The sequence below is a fragment of the Symphalangus syndactylus genome, chromosome 5, assembly GCF_028878055.3.
Source record: "Symphalangus syndactylus isolate Jambi chromosome 5, NHGRI_mSymSyn1-v2.1_pri, whole genome shotgun sequence".
Classification (NCBI taxonomy): Eukaryota; Metazoa; Chordata; class Mammalia; order Primates; family Hylobatidae; genus Symphalangus; species Symphalangus syndactylus.
The window spans coordinates 134548853-134570066 of record NC_072427.2 but is presented as its reverse complement, the minus strand read 5'-3'; the positions used below and the strand labels follow the sequence as shown (position 1 = coordinate 134570066).

The following is a 21214-nucleotide window of genomic DNA, read 5'->3' as shown; positions in this document are numbered from 1 at the left end:
CCAGGTAACCGAAGCAGAATAAAAGGCATTGATTCCTTAATTCATATATTTATCAAGCAAGGATTGGAACTGTTAAATATTGGAAACACAATAGTAAGCAAGATAGAAAATGTTCCTGGCCTCATGGAACTTGTAATCTTATGCTTCGGTTACCCTCCTTGCCCATCTCTGCCTGTTGAAATAGTGTCCATCATTCAAGACCTATCTCAAAGTCTTTCCATTCTTTGGACTTAATCTCTAAAAGCTAGTCTCACATTAAAAATGTTCACATAGTCTTTCGTTTGCACAACACCTGGTACGGCCCTTGCCAGGTTCTGCTTTGTTATTTTTAAACTTCCATTATCGCTTCCATTACTATGAGAAGAAAAGTGTAGTTGAGTCAACAGCTGATAAATTGAAAAAGGATTGGCCCTAACATGGTCATTATTGAGGGGGTGATTACTATGTGCAGTTCATTATACTAAGCTCTCCACTTTCGTATGTGTTTGAAATTTTCTATAACAAAAGGCTAAAAAGAGAAAAGAATCACATTTTTCCTCAATAAAACACAATTGGTTTAAAGGGTAATTTGCAAAAGGAATTCTGGGGCAGAATAATTTTATTTTGAATAATCACGCAGGAAATCTTTTATTCAAATGTCAAAATTTTCATTTAAATTTGATAAGTTCCCCCTTGTTTCTTAGTTATATTTACCATATTCACCATTCCAGCATTCCGGATTAAGCTTTCTATATGTTTCTGTGTAGCTTGCCTCCGTTACAACACACATTTCTACAGCTACTGCAATTCTCTGAAAAACCTAGTTCCATTCTTGAAATGAGTTCACCTTCTCTCCCAAATCCAGGGTAATACTATTCAGCTACAAAGACAAAAGTCATGCTAGAAATCCTTTCTGCTTACGAGTAGTTCTACCTAAAATGGAAATATCGTAAGTTGAATTATGTTTCTGGGTGATTTTTTTTAAAAAGATTTATGGTGCATATCAAATTAGGCCCTTTAGAGAGTGCCAAAATTGTGACCTGTCAAAAGAGTATATTCGTATAATTATAAACGTAAATTGCAACCAAATGTTAAGAAACTTCAAAGCGTGTTGAATAAAACTTTAATTCAGATGCTCAACTGCATCCCTCTTCTTTGTCTATCACTTGTGGTAGCCCAAGTTATCTGAGGGCTCAAAGTACCATTGGCATTCCTAGAAGTCTCAGGCACTCGTTCCCCAGTTACTTACAGTGCCAATTATTGTCTGTATGCAGACCAGTACACATCTACTACAGCTCTGCAATGTCCCGAAATTGCTGTCTGCTCTGGCTTCTGTTCCCAGCCGCTAGCTACCACCTCGGAACTTTGGATAGTTCCTGGCTTTTGTTGCAAAACCCCTTGTTTAGCGACTCTATACCTTCTTTTGACTGAATCTGGGTAATAGGTCTCAGCTGTGATTGGTTTTCCCAGCAACTCCATTCTATCCTCTTTATCTTTTCCAGGAATTTCTAAAAATTTCTTTCCCACTGATAAGTCTTTCTTGTTTACCCAGGCTGCAGTAGATTAAGTGTGATTTTAATTTTTTTTTTTTTTTTTGCGTTATTTCAAAGATAAGGGGATCAGCTGAAGGGATAGCTTACCATTTTGGGCTAAAAATCCTTCTCAGGCTCACTCTGTTTTCTAACGATTCTCTGGTTCTAAATTGCTTAACCTCTGAGTGTACCTTTGTAGCCTTTGCTATAAAGCAGAGGAATATCAGAGAATCAGAGAAAGGAGTTTGATAGCCACTCTTGTTATCTCTTTTCCTGGCTTAAAATACTGAGCTCTAAGATATTCATGTTGTTTGTGAAATTAAACACATTATTTGAGGAAGTGGTACCTTATGAGTTGAAGGCTGGGTAGGAGTTAACATTTTTGGTAGAAGATGGGGCCCATCCCTTACTGTTTTCCCGTGTAGTCACGATGGTTATTTTAGGACCATCTAGAATAAATTCACTGGTTCTTTCCTTTTCATTCGTTCTTTATTGCCCTCTCTGTTAGAGAGTCTCTTTATTTCTTGCCCTTTAATTGACACTACCTTAGGAGCACCACCATACTACTCCTGCTGCTCCTGCTAAAATAATAATAACAATAGTAATCATAACAGTTAAGATTTATTGAGCACTTACTATATTCCAGACACTGCTGAACACAAATTCTCATCAATACTTCAAAATAACTATATATATAAATACATATAGTATAATAATGAGTATATGTATATTATATATAATATATAGCATACCATATAGTATATATAATATATTAATATAAACTAAGTACTATAATACTAATTTACTTAATATATTAAGTAAATTGAGGCTCAGGGGAACTTGTTCAGGGTCCCACTACTGTAAGTGGCAGAGAAGTCAGGGCTGCCTGACTCTAAAGTTCCTGCATGTAACCACTATCTTGTAATATACTTTTGCAGGCACTTTTTGGTAAATGTCTTTGTTAGGCTATAGGCACCTTGTGGTGACTTGGTTTATAATTTGTATCCCCAAGTTTTATCACAATGCCTGGTATAGAGCAGTTACTAAATAAATAATTGTTAAACGAATGATCATATTCACACTCCAGCATGAGCTATACATCTAACAGACCATGACACTTATGGAGATAAATATATTTTAAAATGATGTACAAATTTTATAGGGTCTTCAGATAGTCAATTAATCTAAAAAATTTCAGTGCATTTACCACACAATTAAGAAAGTAGATTTTCATCAATGTTGATTAGTTTTAAATGATTCTTTTTTGTTATTATTGTTGTTTTGAGACAGGGTCTTGCTGTGTCTCCCAGGATGGAGTGCAGTGTCACAATCTTGGCTCATTGCAACCTCAGCCTCCTGAGTTCAAGCAATCCTCTAATATGCTTTTGATTTGCTCAATACTGTGTCTGTGAGATATATGGATATTATTGTGAGTCATAAATTATTCATTCTCTTTGTTCTGTAGTAGTCCATTGTATAAACATATTGATACTTACATATCCATTTTACTGTAAATGGACATTTGGGTTGCTCCCATTTTGGACCTATAGTAACAGTGATACTATAAAAATTTTTTATATAAGTCTTTGTACTATGTACCTAAAGTGGAACTGCTAGGTCATAGCATTTGTTGCATTTTATTTTACAAGACCCTTCCAAACAGTTTTTCAGAGTGGTTATGACAATACAGTAGTATGTTTAAGTTCCAGTTGCTCCTCATCCTTTTCAACGCTTGCCTTTATCTTTTTCAGTTTAACCATTCTGGTAGTATGTAATGGCATTACATTGTGCATTTCATTTGCGTTTAGATTACTAGTGAGATCAAGTACCTGTGGATATGTGTGTTGGCTTTCTGGATTCTCTTTTTTGTGATGTAATTTTTTCCTGTTGTTTGTCAGTTATTTCTATTTGGGTGCCCAAGTTTATCTTACTGATTTCTAAGAGTTTTTCGTACATTCTAGAGATGAATTTTTGTAGAATATGAAACTGAAGATATCTTCTGCCATTCTGTGGGTTACCTTTGCATTTGATAATTTAGCATTTTTATTATTCAGAATAGAGGCCAAACTGTAGTGTAGTAAGAAAACATGCAAACAAGCAGTCCAAAACAAAAAAAGCCAAAAACCTACCAAAATAAAGTAGATGTTTATTCTCATCTGTGTAACTAGCTAAAATTAGGAAGCCTAGGCTTGCAGAGCCCTGTTGCACAAAGTGATTTGCTGTGCCAGGTTACTTCCATCTTACTTACTCCACAGGTTTTATCTTCATCAGCCTGGTCGAAGCTGGATTTCCATCACACATGTGCTCAGTCCACGGGAGGTACAAAAGGTCAAGACACACAAACTCAGAGTTTTTAAAATCAAGAATTGAAAGTGGTCCACTAGCTTCTGTTCACAGGACATTGAGCCCCAAATTTGGCCCATGACCATAAGTAACTGACACAGCTCCTGGGAATGTATAATCTCTTGTTGGATATTCATATGCCCAGCTTAAACTCTGTTTCTATGAAGGAAAATGAAGAATGGATTTTGGGGTGATAACTATCAGGCTGCTATCACCATCTATTTTAGGCAAGCACCGTGATAAGTAATTTGGGGAAAGGACGTAACAATCTAGTGGGGAGAGATGTTTAGGATATTCAAAAGCTATATAATACCAGTTATTATGAAATAACCAGTAAATAGAGGTAAACGTTGTGGGAATAAAAAAAGGAGTGATTTAAGTGGAGAATTTGAGAAGGTTTTGTAAAAACAATAGTTTGTTTGTGGTAGATAGAGAAAGCACAGAATTTCAATCTCAGCAACTTGCAGAATGTGAGTGAAGCATTCAATAAACTTGAAGCTTCATAAGGTGTTGTGGGTAGGGTTAGAAAACCAGGCAGGAAAGGTGTGTTGGAATCAAACCACAAAGAGTCTTAACTATCATGTGTAAAGAATGTGAACTTTCTTCAACAATCAATGGCAAATAAGTAAAGCCTTTTGAAGTACTACATATCTTAATTTTACAGACAACTGTTTTAGCCTCCACTTTTCCACACCCACTGAAACAATCCAATAGTATGTGAAAATCTAGCTTTAATATTTTTGTTCCTTCAAACAATGAAGATAAACTCAGTGTAAGGCAATAGTTTCGTTCCAACTACCCCAGGGAGTATTGGAGTGGAGGAAGGAGTGCCACATGGTACAGCCAAGAAAATCTTCAGGAGAACTGGAACACTTCTTGAAAAGAGTATTCATGAAGATGTAAATAACCTAAAATGAAAGTGGGCTCCAACGTAATATTTTGATCTGAAGTTAAAGACTGATTAAAATTTTCTTGAACTTAAACTTGAATCAGTACAATTATCAAGGGGTGCAATTAAGAGTCACATCCTTTCTAGGTCTGTGGGGAAATTCCCATCACCATTGATGAGAATTGTGCATAAAGATCATGGGAAGAGCATGGCCCTTGGGTTTCCTCTTAAAAAGCCTGTAGGATTTGTTATGGTTACTTTAATGCACTGGTCCTTGGAGACACTAACTACAATTCTGCCTCTACCTTCCATGCTGAAAATAACAAAAGTTGGGAGTGGGAGCCCCAGGAGATGTAGATATCTTTTCATTCTTTCTTCTTTATCTACAATTAATTTATTATCAAAGGGAAAACTTCTGGCTCCATGAATGTCAAGTTGCTAAACAACAACAACCACAGCAACAACAACAAAATGAATCCAAATTTTGGAGGGGAGAGAATGCTGCCCTATGTTCATTAAGCGACTAACTTTTCTGCAAGTTAGACTTTCTTTGGGAACTAAGGTCATTTCCTTCAGCTGCTGGGAAACTGTCGGTTCTGAGACACACTTATGTGTCAGAACATTTTGGCCAGGGATATTTAGAAATGTCTGTAGGCAAGGGCAACAATGATTTTCTTTAGAGAGAGTCTTGAGCTAAGATGCAAACAATAAGGAACTGTCGAATAAAACTATGGTATGGGGATAAAGCAGGGAAAAATGATAGTTCTAAGGACAATGTTCTATTTTCTCATCCAGCTCTCAGCAAAGCTGTATGTGCCACAGTTCTAGGTCTTCCGCTGTCTTCCCATGCCTGCTCAGTAACTAGCAGTATGTTTTGATTTTGATTTTGAGATGAAAGTGTCTCTTTTCAAATCTGGCATGTATTCCATTTTTTCTTACCTGATACTTTCCATCTCTGATTACTTACTACCAGAATCAGCATGTACCTGGGCTATCAATTTCTGCTCCCCCTTAAAGAAAATAGACACACCTAGTTATTTTTGCCAGATGATAAATGTCAGACACGGCAGACATTCAATATATATTACTAAATGAATGAATAAATGATAGACAAGTGCAAGCAGAAATCTCTGTATGCAAAATGTTTCCTTTTTACACGTTGTAGTATTTTACACATGACAATGTTTGAGGACAGGCAAGTGTCTGTTAAAGGTGTCAAAGGATCAGGAAAAGCAACTGGGAGTGGGCAGATATAAGGGCCTCTGCTGCAGAGGTTTTAAGAGATCAGATTCATGTTGCAAAGTTCTTTTATCTCTGCCCTAGAGAAGAAGAGTAATGCATTGAATCAGTCATTTACTAAGAAGCCAATTAGTTGAAGGTAATCCTTTTTTTTTCTTTTATTGCTTTTTGCCTTTTTTGAAATAAAGGAAATCCTTTATTTCCAGTGTTTGTCCTGGGCCAATGAATTATACTCTTTTAAGCCCTTCATATATGTTAACTCACTTAATTCTCACAACAAATTTGTGAGGTAGATACTATAATCATTCTGATTTTATATATGAGGAAACTGAGGCACAAAGAAGTTAATTTTGTCAAGGCCTTACACATGCTAAATGTTAACATTGAAATGGAAACCTAGGGAGTCTGGCTTCTGGGTCTGTTTTTATAACTATTACACTATACTTCCTCATGAGGTGACACTCGAGCAGAGACTAAATAATGACAGGGGAGACTCATGAGGCTTTCTGAGGGAAAACTCTCCAGGTAGGAGCAAATCTATGATGCAGGAGCCATATGTCTCTTCCTCAAAGAGCAGAAAGGCCAGTGTGGTAAAGCGTGGGAGTCTCCGAGGGGAAGAGCACTGACAATGAGATGTAGTGGCTTGTTGGCCTTGGTAAGGATTTTGGTTTGCATTTTAAGAAAAATAAAAAGGCCTGGGCATGGTGGTTCACACCTGTAATCCCAGCACTTTGGGAGGCTGAGGTGGGCAGATTGTCTGAGCTCAGGAGTTTGAGACTAGCCTGGGCAACATGGTAAGACCCCGGCTCTACTAAAAATACAAACAATTGGCCAGGCGTGGTGGCGCGCACCTGTAATCCCAGCTACTCATGAGGCCGAGGCATGAGAATCCATTGAACCTGGGAAGCAGAGGTTTCAGTGAGCTGAGATCATGCCACTGCACTCCAGCCTGGGCGACAGAGTGAGACTCTGTCTCCAAAAAAGAAAAAAAAAAAAAAAAGAAAATGAAAAAGGCAGAAGAGGGCTTTAAGAGGAGGTGTCATGTAGTTTGACTTGTGATTTAAAAAAATATTGTGGCTGCTGTATGAATTGTGGAGGTGGAAGAAAGGGTAGAAGCAGAGAACCAAAATACTGAATATAAAATAATATTTAAACACAATATGTAAGTCAAAATCGTACATGTACACATATACATGTACAGAGTCCATCTTCTAAAACTATATAGTTCTCAAAATTGCTTACCCAGTGAAATATGTTTTAGCAAAAATAGATCAGAAAATCATTTTAATACTCTCTAAAACATTTTCAGACTTTTAGAAATTGTTGATAGAACCTTTTGTTTGGTGTGGCTGTCTCTAGCTAAATGATGTCCCTGTCTGAGCCACAACTTGACATAGGGAGCCCCTCATAACCTTTCATTGACATGCCCATTATATTGACAGTCATTAGGTCCTTGACACTCAGCATTTAGTTGCAGCTGGAAGGTGGCTGGGGGAACTTCCCGTACTCCATAGCTAGCTTTGCCCCTCGTGCCAGGGAATTCTGTAGACCCTGGACTCAGAAATTTTGCATCTCAGCTCCACTATGTCCTGACATCACCTGCTGCACAGCCTGTGTCATATCTACAAAGTTGGGCTGCTACTGAGCAGCAGGAAGGCACTATCTATGTTCTTGTTGCTGGATAGTATGGCAGCTGCCTCTGGGTCTGCTCAGCTGCCCTGGGGTGGGAAGGTGGGAACCTGCATCTGTTCCAGAACTGCTTTGAGGTCTGATATCCACCTCCATAGTTGCTGTTGGGTTAAGTTTTATTAAGATAGTCTTTAACAGCCTAGACAGAAATGTTTTAATATTCAAACAATTGGTACATATGCATGCATATATACTGGGTAACAAGTATCCTTGCTTGGACTATGAAGGAAGTGGTGGAGTAGAGAGAATTGGTCATATTCTGGATATATTTTGAAGGCAGAGCCGAGAGATAATTGCTAATGGATGGCATGTAAGGTATGAAAGAGGCAGCAAGAATGACTTCCAGGTCATGACTTGATGCCTGAGTGATTGGAAGAAAGACTGGAAGGAGGGCAGGTTTTGTGAGTGAGAATGAAGCATTTGGTTTTAGACATAGTAAGTCTGAAATGCTTGTTCAATATCCAGGTGGAGCCTCAGGTGCCTGTTTGATCTGTGAGTCTGGAGTTCAGAGGAACAGTTAGAACTCTTTCAGGAATGATTAACTCAATGACCTGATAAACAGTTTCCATTCACCTGGTTAGAATCATGAGTCTCAAGATAGAACATTTCATAATTGCCAATTTCAATGTTCATAAATACAAAACCCCAAATCTGTGTGAAAGATTTCACAATAGCTCAGCTTTCTGATGTTTAGCTATAAAATGTAAGAATAAAACCATATATAGTTAGTTAACCTAGTACTTCTCTCTCCTGTCTCATCCCTTCCTTGAAGAAGCAGGCACTAAAGATGCTTAAATGAAGCTTTGATAGAAAATCTCACTTTAGCAAATGAGATAATGCTAAATCTATAAATGCCAAGCCTAAATTCAGATACTACTGGGAAGGAAGTATAGTTTTAAGATGGGAGATTGAAGATTAAAAAAAAAAGCTTATAGGATTTTTATGGTATGTCAGGCTTAGATTGAAAAACCAAGAGGACATTTTAAAACCTGAAATAAAATCAAAACAAAGCAAAAAAAGCTAGTTTTGGAGCAAACAGATTTGAGAGAGAGGAATCTCAGAGTGAGTGTTATCACTTTGACATCTCTTTTACATGGCTCTAAAAACATCTTTTCTTGAGTTTTAACTTGGGATGATTTTGTGAAAGAGGAATCATGAAACTACAGTGAGTACAAAGAAAATGTTTTAATAAAATATTCAATACAGTATTTCCCTGTGGGGATTCTAGAAGAAGAAGAAGTGAGAAGCTGAAGGAAGTGACTGTCAGTCACTGTTGGGAACCCAGTCCTAAATGAGACAAGACTTAGCTTTCCTCCAAAGACACCTTGTCCAGCTCTGCCCAACAGGCTGCAATGAGATGGACCAGGAAACCTTCAGGAGTCACCGACAAAGTGAATGAACTGAATCCACTTACAGACAGATCCACTTAAGCAGTTTTTGCCTCAGGCTTCCTACCAAATGCAGTATCATGGAGACAGGAGAAGGTTGATGTACAAAAGGCATTAACATGATTTTGTTTTTTCCCCTCCTATTCTCTTTGCATTTCCAGAGTGATCATTAGTAACAGAGCGATCTGCGGTTTCACCAACTAAGCATTTCAAACAGACTCATTTCTTGACCAAATTTTGTGCTCAAGGCCTGTTGCTATTAGTGTAATTCTTGTGTTTCAAATGGAGAGAAACAAGAGCATACCCACCCCTACACATAACTTAAGTATATCACTGCGAATTCTACACGTATGAATCAAGCGTAAGCCATGAATCCTCCACTTTGTGTGTTACTTTTTATTACTACAGAAAGTGCTGTTGCTTGAATATGAATATCATTTAGTGTAATAAAATGTAGAAGGACACATTATTGTGTTCCAGCTCTGGTTCAGTCTGACAGTGCCCGGCATAAACCATCGAAACTTGATAAAAGACTCTCTTGGGGTTATCTTGCTGTCATGATTCCGATGTGTTTTGATTTCCTTCTGGAGTCATAAATTGCACCTTTGGTACCATGAGGGAAGAGTTGTTCCTTCGGATAGAATTGTTCCTCCTCATGGAATTGTTTCTTCTCATGGAGTTGCGCTTCCTCAGAGAATTTTGATGAGACAGTTCACTCTTTTGGAGGGTCTGAATAAGGATGGAAGGTTTCTCATCCAGCTCTCGGGCACTGCACCGTGGAGCAGCTACTTTAACAGTGTTACCAAATTTGGAGTAATCCACAGAATACACTCCTTCTTCCTCAGTCACAATGGACACAAAGCGGTGGCCCCATTGGATCTCCTCGGCGATGTAGGAGGTTCGTGCTTGTGTGGTGATGCCAGTAGTTTCAACCACTCCTTCCAGAATAACTATGACCTCCAAGTCTTGGTTGGCCAGGTCAGTTGCTGAGATGTCATACAGGGGGCTGCGCTTGTCAATCACGTGGCAGATGATCAAAGGGGCCACCAGAAAAATGTTATTGCTCTCGATTGGGTTATCAACAGGAATGTCCAGTTGGTGAATAGGAACCACCTCCCCTTCAGGTGTAGTTGTTTTCTTGACTACCTGGATACGCACGGAGGCACTAATGATCATGCTTTTCCTCAGGTCACCCACTCGGAACATGAAGCACAGCTTGCCATTTCGGACGGCAATCACAGCATGGCGGCTGAAAATCAAAGTTTCTGCCCTTCTGTGAGCCTGAGCTGTTTTCATGAAAATGCAGCCTAACATGACTGCATTGATGATCAAACCTACAATATTCTGGAGAATCAAAACCGTGATGGCCAGAGGGCACTCCTCTGTCATCATCCTCCCTCCAAAGCCAATGGTAACTTGAACTTCAATGGAGAAGAGAAAAGCAGAAGTGAAAGACCTGTGAGGAATGATATCAGAAAAGAATACCATCAGGTCACATTTTGAATAATGAAATATGCCAAGCTGAACTTTTTATTTTCTTCCGCTAAAAACTATTAAATGCTTGCAGAAAGACTAGCCAACTTAAACTTGTAAAATGCCTAATTCTAAACTGTGTTTAGAACAGTCTCTCTCTCTCTTGCATGCATCTACCTCCAGACTTCTGGAGATTAACATTCTATTAATTGATTAAGTTCCTTTAAGCTAAGGCCTAATTCTATTAACAATCTATTAATGTTTCATAGGTCACATAGTGATGGGCCTAATTGTGTAAAAGATTAATATACTTTCATATATATGCATATTTTACATTGCAAAATACTTCACTTTCACAAAGGCACAATTTACTTTGTAAAACTTTCTACCAGGTAGATGTTTATTATTTATTGCATATCTATGTTTGGGAGACTTGAGTCATATGGAAGGTACTGAGTACTGAGTGAACTTATTATTTATAATCCTTAAAATCATATTCATTAGCTAATACTTATTTTGTGTCTCATATAGAAATAGCACAGTGCTAAAAAAAAAACTGGTATAAAACACATTATTCCAACAAGTAGTATTTTCAATAGAAGGGAATGATTTTCCATTTGGAAAGAAAAGTGTCTTATTGATGATCTAATTTTGTTAAGTCAGGGGTCCCCAACCCCCCGCCGCCAGGGACCAGTGCTGATCCATGGCTTGTCAGGAACCGGGCCACACAGCAGGAGGTGAGTAGTGGGTAAGCCAGCATTACCACTAGAGCTCTGCCTCCAGTCAGGTTAGTGGAGGCACTGGATTCTCATAGTATAGCGAATCTTATTGTGAACTGCACATGTGGGAGATCTAGGTTACCCCCTCCTTATGAGAATCTAATGTCTGATGATCTGAGGTGGGACAGTTTTATCCCCACACCATCCCCATCCTCCACCCCCATCAGTGGAAAAATTGCCTTCCACAAAACCAGTCCCTGGCTCCAAAAAGGTTGGGGAGCACTACTCTAGGTGTTCTGGAGAATACTGAAATGATTAAGGGAGAACTAGAGGCAGAAACTAGTAAATGACTGTGTCAAGATCATATACAGATATGCCTTATTTTATTCTACTCTGCTGTAATGTATTTTGCAGATACTGCATTTTTATAAATTGGAGGTCTTTAGCACAATTTTTTCAAAAGCATGTGCTCACTTTGTGTCTGTGTGTCACATTTTGGTAATTCTCACAAGATTTCAAACTTTTTCATTATTATTACATCAGTTTTCATGATGTGTGATTACTGGTATTTGATGTCATTATTGTGATTGTTTAGGGCAGCGGTCCCTAGCCTTTTTGGCAACAGGGACTGGTTTTGTAGAAGACAACACTGGGGGGTGTGTGTGGGGGAAAATGGTTTCGAGATGAAACTGTTCCACCTCAGATCATCAGGAATTAGATTCTTACAAGGAGCTCACAGCCTAGATCCCTCACCTGCACAGTTCACCATAGGGTTCACACTCCTATGAGAATCTAATGGCCCCGCTGATGTGACAGGAGGCAGAGCTCAGGAGGTAATGTTTGCTCCCCGGCTGCTCACCTCCTGCTATGCAGCCTGGTTTCTAACAGGCCACAGACTAGTACTGGTCTGCAGCCCAAAGATTTGGAACCCCTAGTTTGGGGCACCATGAGCCATGCCCATATAAGATGGCAAACAATCAATAAATGTGTGTGTTCTGACTCCTCCACCGACCAGCTATTCCCTTGTTTCTTCCCCTTTCCTCAGGATTTCCTATTCCCTGAGACACAGCACTATTCAAATTAGGTCAGTTAATAGCCCTACAAAGAACACTAAGTGTTCAAGTAAAGGAAATATTCGCTGTCTCTCACTTTAAATCTAAAGCAAAAATGACTAAGCTGGTGAGGAAGGCAAGTCAAAAGCCACGACAGGCCAAAGTTTAGGCCTGTTGTGCCAAACAGCCAAGTTGGGAACAATGGAAAGAAAAAGTTTTGAAAAAAATTCAAACTGCTACTCCAGTGAAGACACAAATGATAAGACAGCGAAATAGCATCATTGCTGAGATGCAGAAAATTTGAGTGGTCTGGATAAAAGACCAACTAGGTCACAACATTCCTCTAAGCCAAAGCCTGAACTAGAGCAAGGCTGTAACTCTCTTCAATTCTATGAAGGACGAGAGGTGTGGAAGCTGCAAAAGAAAAATTTAAAGCTAGAAGAGATTGGTTCAGGAGGCTTAAGAAAAGAAGCCACCTTCAAAACAGAAAAGTGCTAGGTGAAGCTCCAAGTGCTGATGGAGGAGCTGCAGCAAGTTATCCAAAAGATCCAGCTAAGAAAATTAGTAAAGGTGGCTGCACTAAACAACAGATTTTCAGTGTTGAAAATGAGACAGCCTTCTATTGGAAGAAGATGTTTCCCAGGACCTTCATAGCTAGACAGAAGTCAATGCCTGGCTTCAAAGCTTCAAAGTTCAGGCTATCTCTTGTTAGGAACTAATGCAGCTGGTAACATCAAGTTGAAGCCAATGATCATTGACCACTCTGAAAATCCTAGAGCCCCAAAGTATTATGCTAAATTGACTCTGCCTGTGCTCTACAAGTAGAACTATAAAGGCTAGAGGACAGCATATCTGTTTGAAGCATGATTTATTAAATATTTGAAGCCCACTGCTGAGACTTACTGCTCAGAAAAAAAGATTCCTCCAAAATATTACTGCCCATTGACAATGCACCTAGTCACTCAAGTGCTCTGATGGAGATGTAGGAGATGATTGCTGTTTTTATGCCTGTTAACACAACATCCATTCTACAGCCATGAGTCAGGGAGTAATTTTGACTTTCAAGGCTTATTACTTAAGAAATTTACATTTCATAAGGCTATTGCTGACATAGATAGTGAGTCCTCTGATGGAGATGGGCAAAGTAAATTTAAAACCATCTGTAAAGGATTCACCATTCTAGATGCCATTAAGAACATTTGTGATTCATGGGAGGAAGTCAGAATATTAACATTAACAGGAGTTGGGAAGAAGTTGATTATAATTCTCGTGAATGAGTTTGAGGGGTTCAATACCTCAGTGGAGGGAGTCAATGCACATGTGGTAGAAATAGCAAGAGAACTAGAATTAGGAGGAGGGGATCCTAAAGATGTGACTAAAGTGCTGCAATCTCGTGATAAAACTTGGATGAATGAGGAGTTACTTGTTCTGGACAAGTAACGAAAGTGGTTTCTTGAGATGGAATCTACTCTTGGTGAAGATGCTGTGAACACTGTTGAAATGACAACAAAGAATTTAGAAGATTACATAAACTTAGTTGATAAAGCAGTGGCAGGTTTTGAGAGGATTGACTCCAGTTTTGAAAGAAGTTCTACTGTGGGTAAAATGCTATCAAACAGCATCACACATTACAGATAAATCTTTTGTGAAAAGAAAAGTCAATTGATGCAGCAAACTTCATTGTCATATTTTAAGAAGTTGCCACAGCCACCCCAACCTTCAGCAACCACTACCTGGATCAGTCAGCAGCCATCAATATCGAGTCTAGCACCTCCACCAGCAAAAAGACCACATCTTGCAGAACGCTCAGATGATCATTAGCATTTTTTAGCTTTAAAATATTTTTTGAATTGAGATATGTGCATTTTTCCCCCATAATGGTATTACATACTTACTAGATTACAATATAATGTAAATGTTTTATATGCACTTGGAAACAAAAAAGTTTGTATAACTGGCTTTATTGTGATATTTGCTTTATTGCAATGGTCTGGAACCAAAACTGCAATATCTCTAAGGTGTACCTGTAATTAATATTATACTAACTTGAATTTTCTCACTTTGGCCTAATCCTGTGAAAGAAGCAAAGAGAAGGAACCAAGAAGTTGTAGGATTTTCTTGGGAAGCTTTTTCAAATTGCACATCTACTCCCCATCTTAGTGAATAGACATTGATTTGGTAGGCTGAGGTTGGATCTGGGTAAGATGCTTTTGAAAAGTTCTCAGGTGATTCTGATTTACCCCCATATGGGAAGCACCACATTTGTTACTATCAATTTATAACACTTAATTTCACAACGAGTACTGCTGTGGCTTCTTCATGGAAACAATATTAGTCCTATCTTTGCCCCCAACCCCAATTTCAAACTTCTCTAACTTTATAGAAGACAAACCTACACATTAGCAATCTCTCAAAATATTACCTATTTATTAATGCTACAGACAGCAGGTGAGAAAAATGTTTAAACATTTGAATACTTGGTATATACAGTGCACTTTGGTAGAAAACCATGAGGGATAAGCAAGAATACATGGATTATTTTGATTAGCTTTTAAGTGAAGTGCAAAAGTTGCCTTTCTCTGTTGTTGCTAAAATGATTCATGGAAAACTACAGTAATTGCCTATTGCACTAGCTACCCACAAAAAGATACCTGATATAGCCCCAAAACATGGCAAAGAATAAAAATGGACCCCAGAGAAGGGGTATGGATACAACACTGATTTCTGATAATGTATCCATACTTCAGAGAGCAGTCTAATGATAAATATCCCAAATGGTTTGTTTTAATGGTTTAAGAGACTATTCATGTGCCATATTTTGCATATTGTTTATGAATTCTAAATATTACATATGGTACAAGACCCAGCTTTTTACTGACACTTGCTATGCTAAACAATCTCAAGAGATAAAAGTGTTTAGCTGTTCCTTTGTTCTGTTACAGAGAGAGGTAGGCTGGATAATATTGAGAAAGAGGAAATATATTGGTCTGTTTTTTGACTCATATTAAGTGAAGGAGTCAAAAAGACTCCTTGAAGGAGAAAATACATGGAGGAGAAAATGAGTCACCCTAAAAGAGGAATGGTCAAACATTATTTGGAAATACTGGTGAATATTCAATGAAAAATGTTGTTTCCAATTTTAGTGATATGGTTGGACATTGAATTTACAAAGGGAAAATGCAAAGAATTAGAATTATTATTAGTCACCTTTTACATTCTCATTGGGAGAGAATGAAGATTTATTTTTAAGGTTTGCTGTTATCATTTCTTTTTTCTCTTTTTATCAGTATCTATCATATAATTTAGATTAAAAATTTATTTTGATATGAAAATGATTCACCAATTATCAGTGCCAGTAAGTTTCTTAAAGATATATATTATAATGATATTTGATCTTAGAGTATCTATTGAACGTTTTAACAGATATTTTAAGTATGGTGTTTTCTTTATATCTGGTATACTGATGATCTCCTATGTTTTCCAACTGCATTTTCTTTGAGACAACAGTTTGTGGCCAGTTTGAAAAAAGAAAATAATATCTAATCAATATTAAAAGCAATAGATCAATACAGTTTTTGCTCCTCAGAATTTGAGCTGAAATCTGTGGTGTGTGATCTCTGCGCACTAATGCTGCCTTCCTCCTTGAAAGGCTGGCATTGTAGTTACTTAGCAAATGGAAGGGTGGACAAGTTCACAGTCTGGGGTCCACTTTCTGCAGTGATATGCTAGCTTAATAAGGTTTCAGGGTCACGAGAGGTCCCATTCTTTACAGTTTCCTGGTATCATAATGCTTTTTCAAGTTTCTTTGCTTTGTGAATTATGTGAATTTAAAAATGTTCTTTTAAAAATGTTTTGGAAATTTTTCCAGTATTATTACTACTGTTTTGCTTCACAGTGAACATCTTGGTAATTGATATAATTTATCTCTTTCCACCTCCCTCCGCCCCCCAGAAAAGAAACAAATCACCCCAACTAAATGTTCTTAAACCATGTGAAAGTAAGAGAGGTGAATCACTGAAATCAAATTCAATTTACCTGTCTTTGAGATACTTATGATATGAGAAAGAAGCCAAAGTTAGGTAATCTAAGAACTGTCTTGTCCCTATTCTATTTAAACTTTGAAAGAAAAGTACAAAATTAAATTGCTTCTATATAACCCCTTCCATAAAATTTTGGACTAATTTTCATTAAAAATTAGCAATTTCTAGTTCTGAATCTTAGCATAACTTTTAATTTCTGAATCCAGTGCAAGTTATCAGCTATGTTATGATAATCTCGATAAAGAAGGGAAAATATTTATTTCAGTTTTTAGTAGATTTTTAATCTAGGACACTCTCCCCCTAGGGCCTTCCCATTTTTTTCTTATTATTTCTGAAAATGTCATGGGTTAGAAGAGTCAGAGAAAAATATCCACTAGCACAATATTTTTTGTTGATCAGAGATATTTACCTGTGGGCACTGAAACTATGGACAGCAGCTTTTTCATACTGAACTAAATGTATGTGCTTTTGGAGTAAAGCACTCTGTGTAATCCTTTGAATTACATTTTTTTTTTGATAACTGGTATAACATTTTCAAGGCTAGTCCAAAGGACTGAAGCTCAGATTTTCAGAGACTCTCCATCCATAAAGCTGCATTAAAAAAAATATTTACTGTGTTAGGTTTTGTTCTTTATTGTGCTTTTTTGTTTCTGAAGATTCTAAAACAAACCCTTTATTTCACTTTCAATTAAATAACAGAATGATAAGAGAAAGGGCATTTTGACATTTTTTTCTCTACTGTTTTCAACCCCTGCCTCATCCCACTACATTCTTACCTGACATTAGTCACACACACAGTGGACTCCAAACCACTTTTCTCCATTCCACTTTTCTCCATGTAAGCATAGATGTCCCCATGGGCAAAGGCCACTAGCCACCACATGATAGCGAAGAGCAGCCAGCTGCAGAGAAAGGACATGGTAAAGATGACCAGCGTGTGGCGCCATTTCAGGTCCACCAAGGTGGTGAAGATGTCCTGTAGAAAGCGTCCTTGCTCACGGATGTTCTTATGCGCCAGGTTGCAGGCCCCGCTCTTGGCGATGAAGCGGGCTTTGGGGAGGCGGTCTCGGATGCGCGGCTTGCGCAGGTTCTCCGCGGCGATGCGCGCCAGCACATACTCCTCCGGGATGATACTCTTTCTGGCCAACATCGTCCTGTCACCATAGCCAGCTTAGCCACCTCCCTCTCACCTGCCTCTCCGTCCCTGGACACCCGTCCTCCTGCACGAGGGAAACATTCATTAAAAACTTAAAAACCCACCCTATCCTCACCTCTTGGGTCCTTGTATTCAAGGATATGTCTGTACATGTGCGAGGTGACATGCAAAACAAAAATGTGATTTTTACTAACCCAAACATGAATCTAGCTTGTGCTTGAGTTCTGGAATCTCAGAAAAATTACTTGGCTTTAATAAAAAGAACTGTTTAAATTTTTCTTATCATTCTGAGTACATATGGACATAGCCTTAGTTAAACAAAACCAGGAGCCTTCCGGTAAACAGCAGGCTCAAAGATAATTCTCTGCGATTAACCGCGTCTGTAAATTAGTGCAAGGCTACAGCACGTGGCGTCAATCATGAAGATTAAGACCAGTTGGGTGCAGGATCTACTTACTTATTAAAGTACTTAGATGATGTAGCAATATTAAAAGTTAAGAGAGGAAATTCTTCCTCCGCTATTTTTAGAAGTAAGCAAAGGCCGTGACTCCTTGCGCAGTATAAATAACGTGTAATCTGACAAAATTATAATAAGTGGTGTGCTATAGAATTTATAAATTATAAGAATTATTTTAAATGCGAAAGAAGTATGAGTTGCATCTTAAAAAAGAGTTAAAAAGGTTCCTATGGAAATCATGTTATAAATTGAAAACTTTTTTTTTTTTTTTTTTTTTTTTTTAACAACGAAGGAATCAAATATACAAGGTGCGGGAGGAAAAAAAACCCAAGACAACCGCCTGCGGGTTGCAGTAAGGAGTGTGCCCCGAAAAATCCATCCATCATTGCAAGCCTCTGCGGTGTTTTGCATTTTAAATCATTTACGGGAACACGGACAGCCTCCCCCCTCCCCTCCCCCGGAGCAGCTTTGAAACTTACAGACTCCGGGTAGCGGGCGCGGCGGCTGGACCTCCTTGCACACGCCGGCGGGCCGCGGGCAGGTCCCTCGCTGTCCCATCCTGGAGCGGGACCAGGGGCCGCCCAGGCCAGAGGGACAGATTGGGGGCTGCGTGTCCTAAAGAGAAGAGTTAAAATAATAAAAGGTGCAACTGAATCTAAACGCAGGGAGGGCTAGAGGAAGGGGGATGGGTGTAGATCTTCCCCTCCCCCTGCTCAGCTCAACTCCCTTGGCCACTTCAGTGGGAGGAGGAGGGACTGGGGGTGGGGGGGCGATGCTCCACAAATCAGCCTCCCAGTTAGGGCTTTGACGCACGCCAGACCTCGGAAGCCGCCGTTGTCGCGGAGTAGGGGGCGGGCGGGGAGGGGGCGAGCGCGAGTCCCTGGGAGGTAGGGAGCAGGCCAGAGGGAGGGACGACCCGGGGGAGGGCGGGACCTGCAGAGTCAGCTCCTTTCCAGTAGCCGCGACCCCCTGCCGCCGGCGTGACACACAAGTCTTTAAAAGGCTCTCTGCTCGGGGGAGAGAACTTTCTGAGTCGGAGTTCACTGACGTAAGGAGATTTAATTTTAATTTCAATTTTATTTTGTAACCTAGGTAGATAACTGGGCTACTTCGGACTGAATAAAAGCAGAGGTCAGAAAATATTCTTCCAAAGCGTTCAAGCTGTGGGCACACACAATTATTTACATTAAATTTCCACCTGCTAGGAGAGATACAGGTGGAAGATGTTCTGAAACCCACTATAGTAAACTATTTCTTCACCAGCCAAAGCCAGTTCTCAGGGAATTAAACACACACACACTTCAAGACAGCGACTGCCCCCGCTCCCCCCGGCCCCTTAAGGAAAAGAAAGAAAAAAAGAAACCACTGACAGTGGCTCCTAGTGAAGAAATTTTACCCCAAACAGGGACGGCCGTTAACACTTCAGCGCTGATAAGGCCAGGTCATTCGGTCCTCAGTAATTGGTTGCTTTCTGAAATGTTGCAGCTTCTTCCTCTGTCTAGATGGGTCTGAATGATAAAACAGCATTTGCGCACAAAAAAGTTTATACAATAAACATCTATAGCTTTTTGAAAAGGAGCCAGCGAAGACAAATGTGCTTTTTCCCACAGGTCAAGCCTCCTGATTTTGGCACTTGCGTTAATGGAAACTTTAATTCTTGGAAGTTTCACGTATTTTCCAAGACTCAGGCCGAAAGTGTATGGAGCATAAACAATGTATTCATTTAATTACCCAAAGACCTAAAATTAGTCTTTAATGAAGGCAAATTAAGAACTTTTTTTTTCCCCTTGTGGTTATATCTCCTTAACCCCTGTAAGCCCAGGATCCTAGTTTGTTAGTGGTAGTCCTCCTTTCTACTGTCAATAATTTTTGCAGTAATTTATGTAGAATAAGTTTTATAAGTGTATGAAGAATCAATTTGTATAGTCAATTCCCGCCATTGTTCTGTTTTACCTTTGACTTTGTACACATTATTATTCATTATTTTAGCCTGGGGAACATTTACTGAACACCTTTGTAAGCTTTTTTTAGGTTTATGTGTCTAGAGATATATAAATATATGTCATAGTTGTTGCTTTTAAGAGGCAGACAGTTGTAGTAAGAGAGATATACTCTAATACAAGCAGGGATGTGATTAGAATAGGAAAGGAAATTTTAAAATGCCATGGGAATTCAAATGAGAGATTTTTTAAGAGTAGGAGACTAAGGAAAAATCCACGGATTATTTGGCATCTAATCTAGACTTTGTAAGTCTAGATATATTTAGGGTATACAGAAAAGCAGAGAAAAGACAGCCCACGTCAGCATTGATGAAGCCAATTGGCTACACAGCAGGATTGGACACTTGAGTTCAGTGCTCCCTGGGCAGGCGCTGTTGCCACCTACTCTCAATACTTAATGAGATTTTCATGTACTTGTCACTCCCTTTCCCACCACTCCTTTACCCCCTCCCTTAAACTGGGGACTGCCAGAGGGCAAGGCTGTGACTTGTTCATCTTTGTAGCAAGGCCCTAGCACCATTTAAATTATAAATGGACTCAAAAAATATTTTTGAATCAATGAATGAAAAATACAAAGTTGAAAAAGCATATTGGGGCCTTAAAAAATGCATAGACAGCCTTAAATGCTCAACAAAAGAACCTGAGGAGTCCTCAGTATGTAGTGGTAAGCCATGGAAAGATTTTGATCAGGAAACTACACAATAAGAGCCTGTTTTAAGAGGATCGATCCAGAAGCAGAGAATATATGGCTTTAAGGGTTGCATTTCTTGAGTATAGTGCCTCTGGACTCCAAAATTCTATAACTGGCAGAAGAGGGTGCTGGAAACGATTACATTAATTAGAGAAGGAATGAGGTCTTGGGCTAATAGGTAACATCAGTGGGCAATATACAAATATATACAAAAGGAATGTTATACAGTGTCAATATTGGAAACGGGAAAAGTCAGAGGTGATTGTGATGTTTATCGTAGTAACGGAAAAATAGTAAGAAAATTGGAATGAGAAGAGCTGAACTGCTGTGGAGAATTTATGAGAAGATTTGCAACAAATAAATCTATATCTGAATTCTCTGAAAATTCTGTTCTTTTGGTATAATACATATTTCAGACTCTTTTTTTTCAGTGAAATATATTCTTCCAAATACGCAATTTTAAATCGTTTCGACTTGCTTTGATAACAGAATGCCCTATTTTTATTAGTCAGTAATTTAACTTGATTAATTCAAAATCAGGGCACATAATAAAGATCAAATTTGAAG

General features: G+C 38.8%; 2 protein-coding genes across 2 annotated transcripts in view; one reads left to right on the top strand and one right to left on the bottom strand.

Moving 5' to 3' along the window:
* SPX (spexin hormone) overlaps nt 1–18264 on the top strand; it is a 245495-nt gene extending 227231 nt beyond the window's left edge. Inside the window, exon 8 of the mRNA XM_063639628.1 lies at nt 18249–18264. The gene's annotated coding sequence lies outside the window, so the exon portion shown is untranslated. The remainder of the gene's footprint in view (nt 1–18248) is intronic.
* Nucleotides 9436–18894, bottom strand: KCNJ8 (potassium inwardly rectifying channel subfamily J member 8). Its single transcript, XM_055280410.2, has 3 exons — nt 18436–18894; nt 17120–17563; nt 9436–10515 (listed from the first exon to the last, which is right to left on the bottom strand). The coding sequence occupies exons 2-3, from the start codon at nt 17491–17493 to the stop codon at nt 9615–9617; spliced, it is 1275 nt and encodes a 424-aa protein (XP_055136385.1). The 5' UTR covers nt 17494–17563; nt 18436–18894; the 3' UTR covers nt 9436–9614.
* Nucleotides 18895–21214: the final 2320 nt, after the last annotated feature.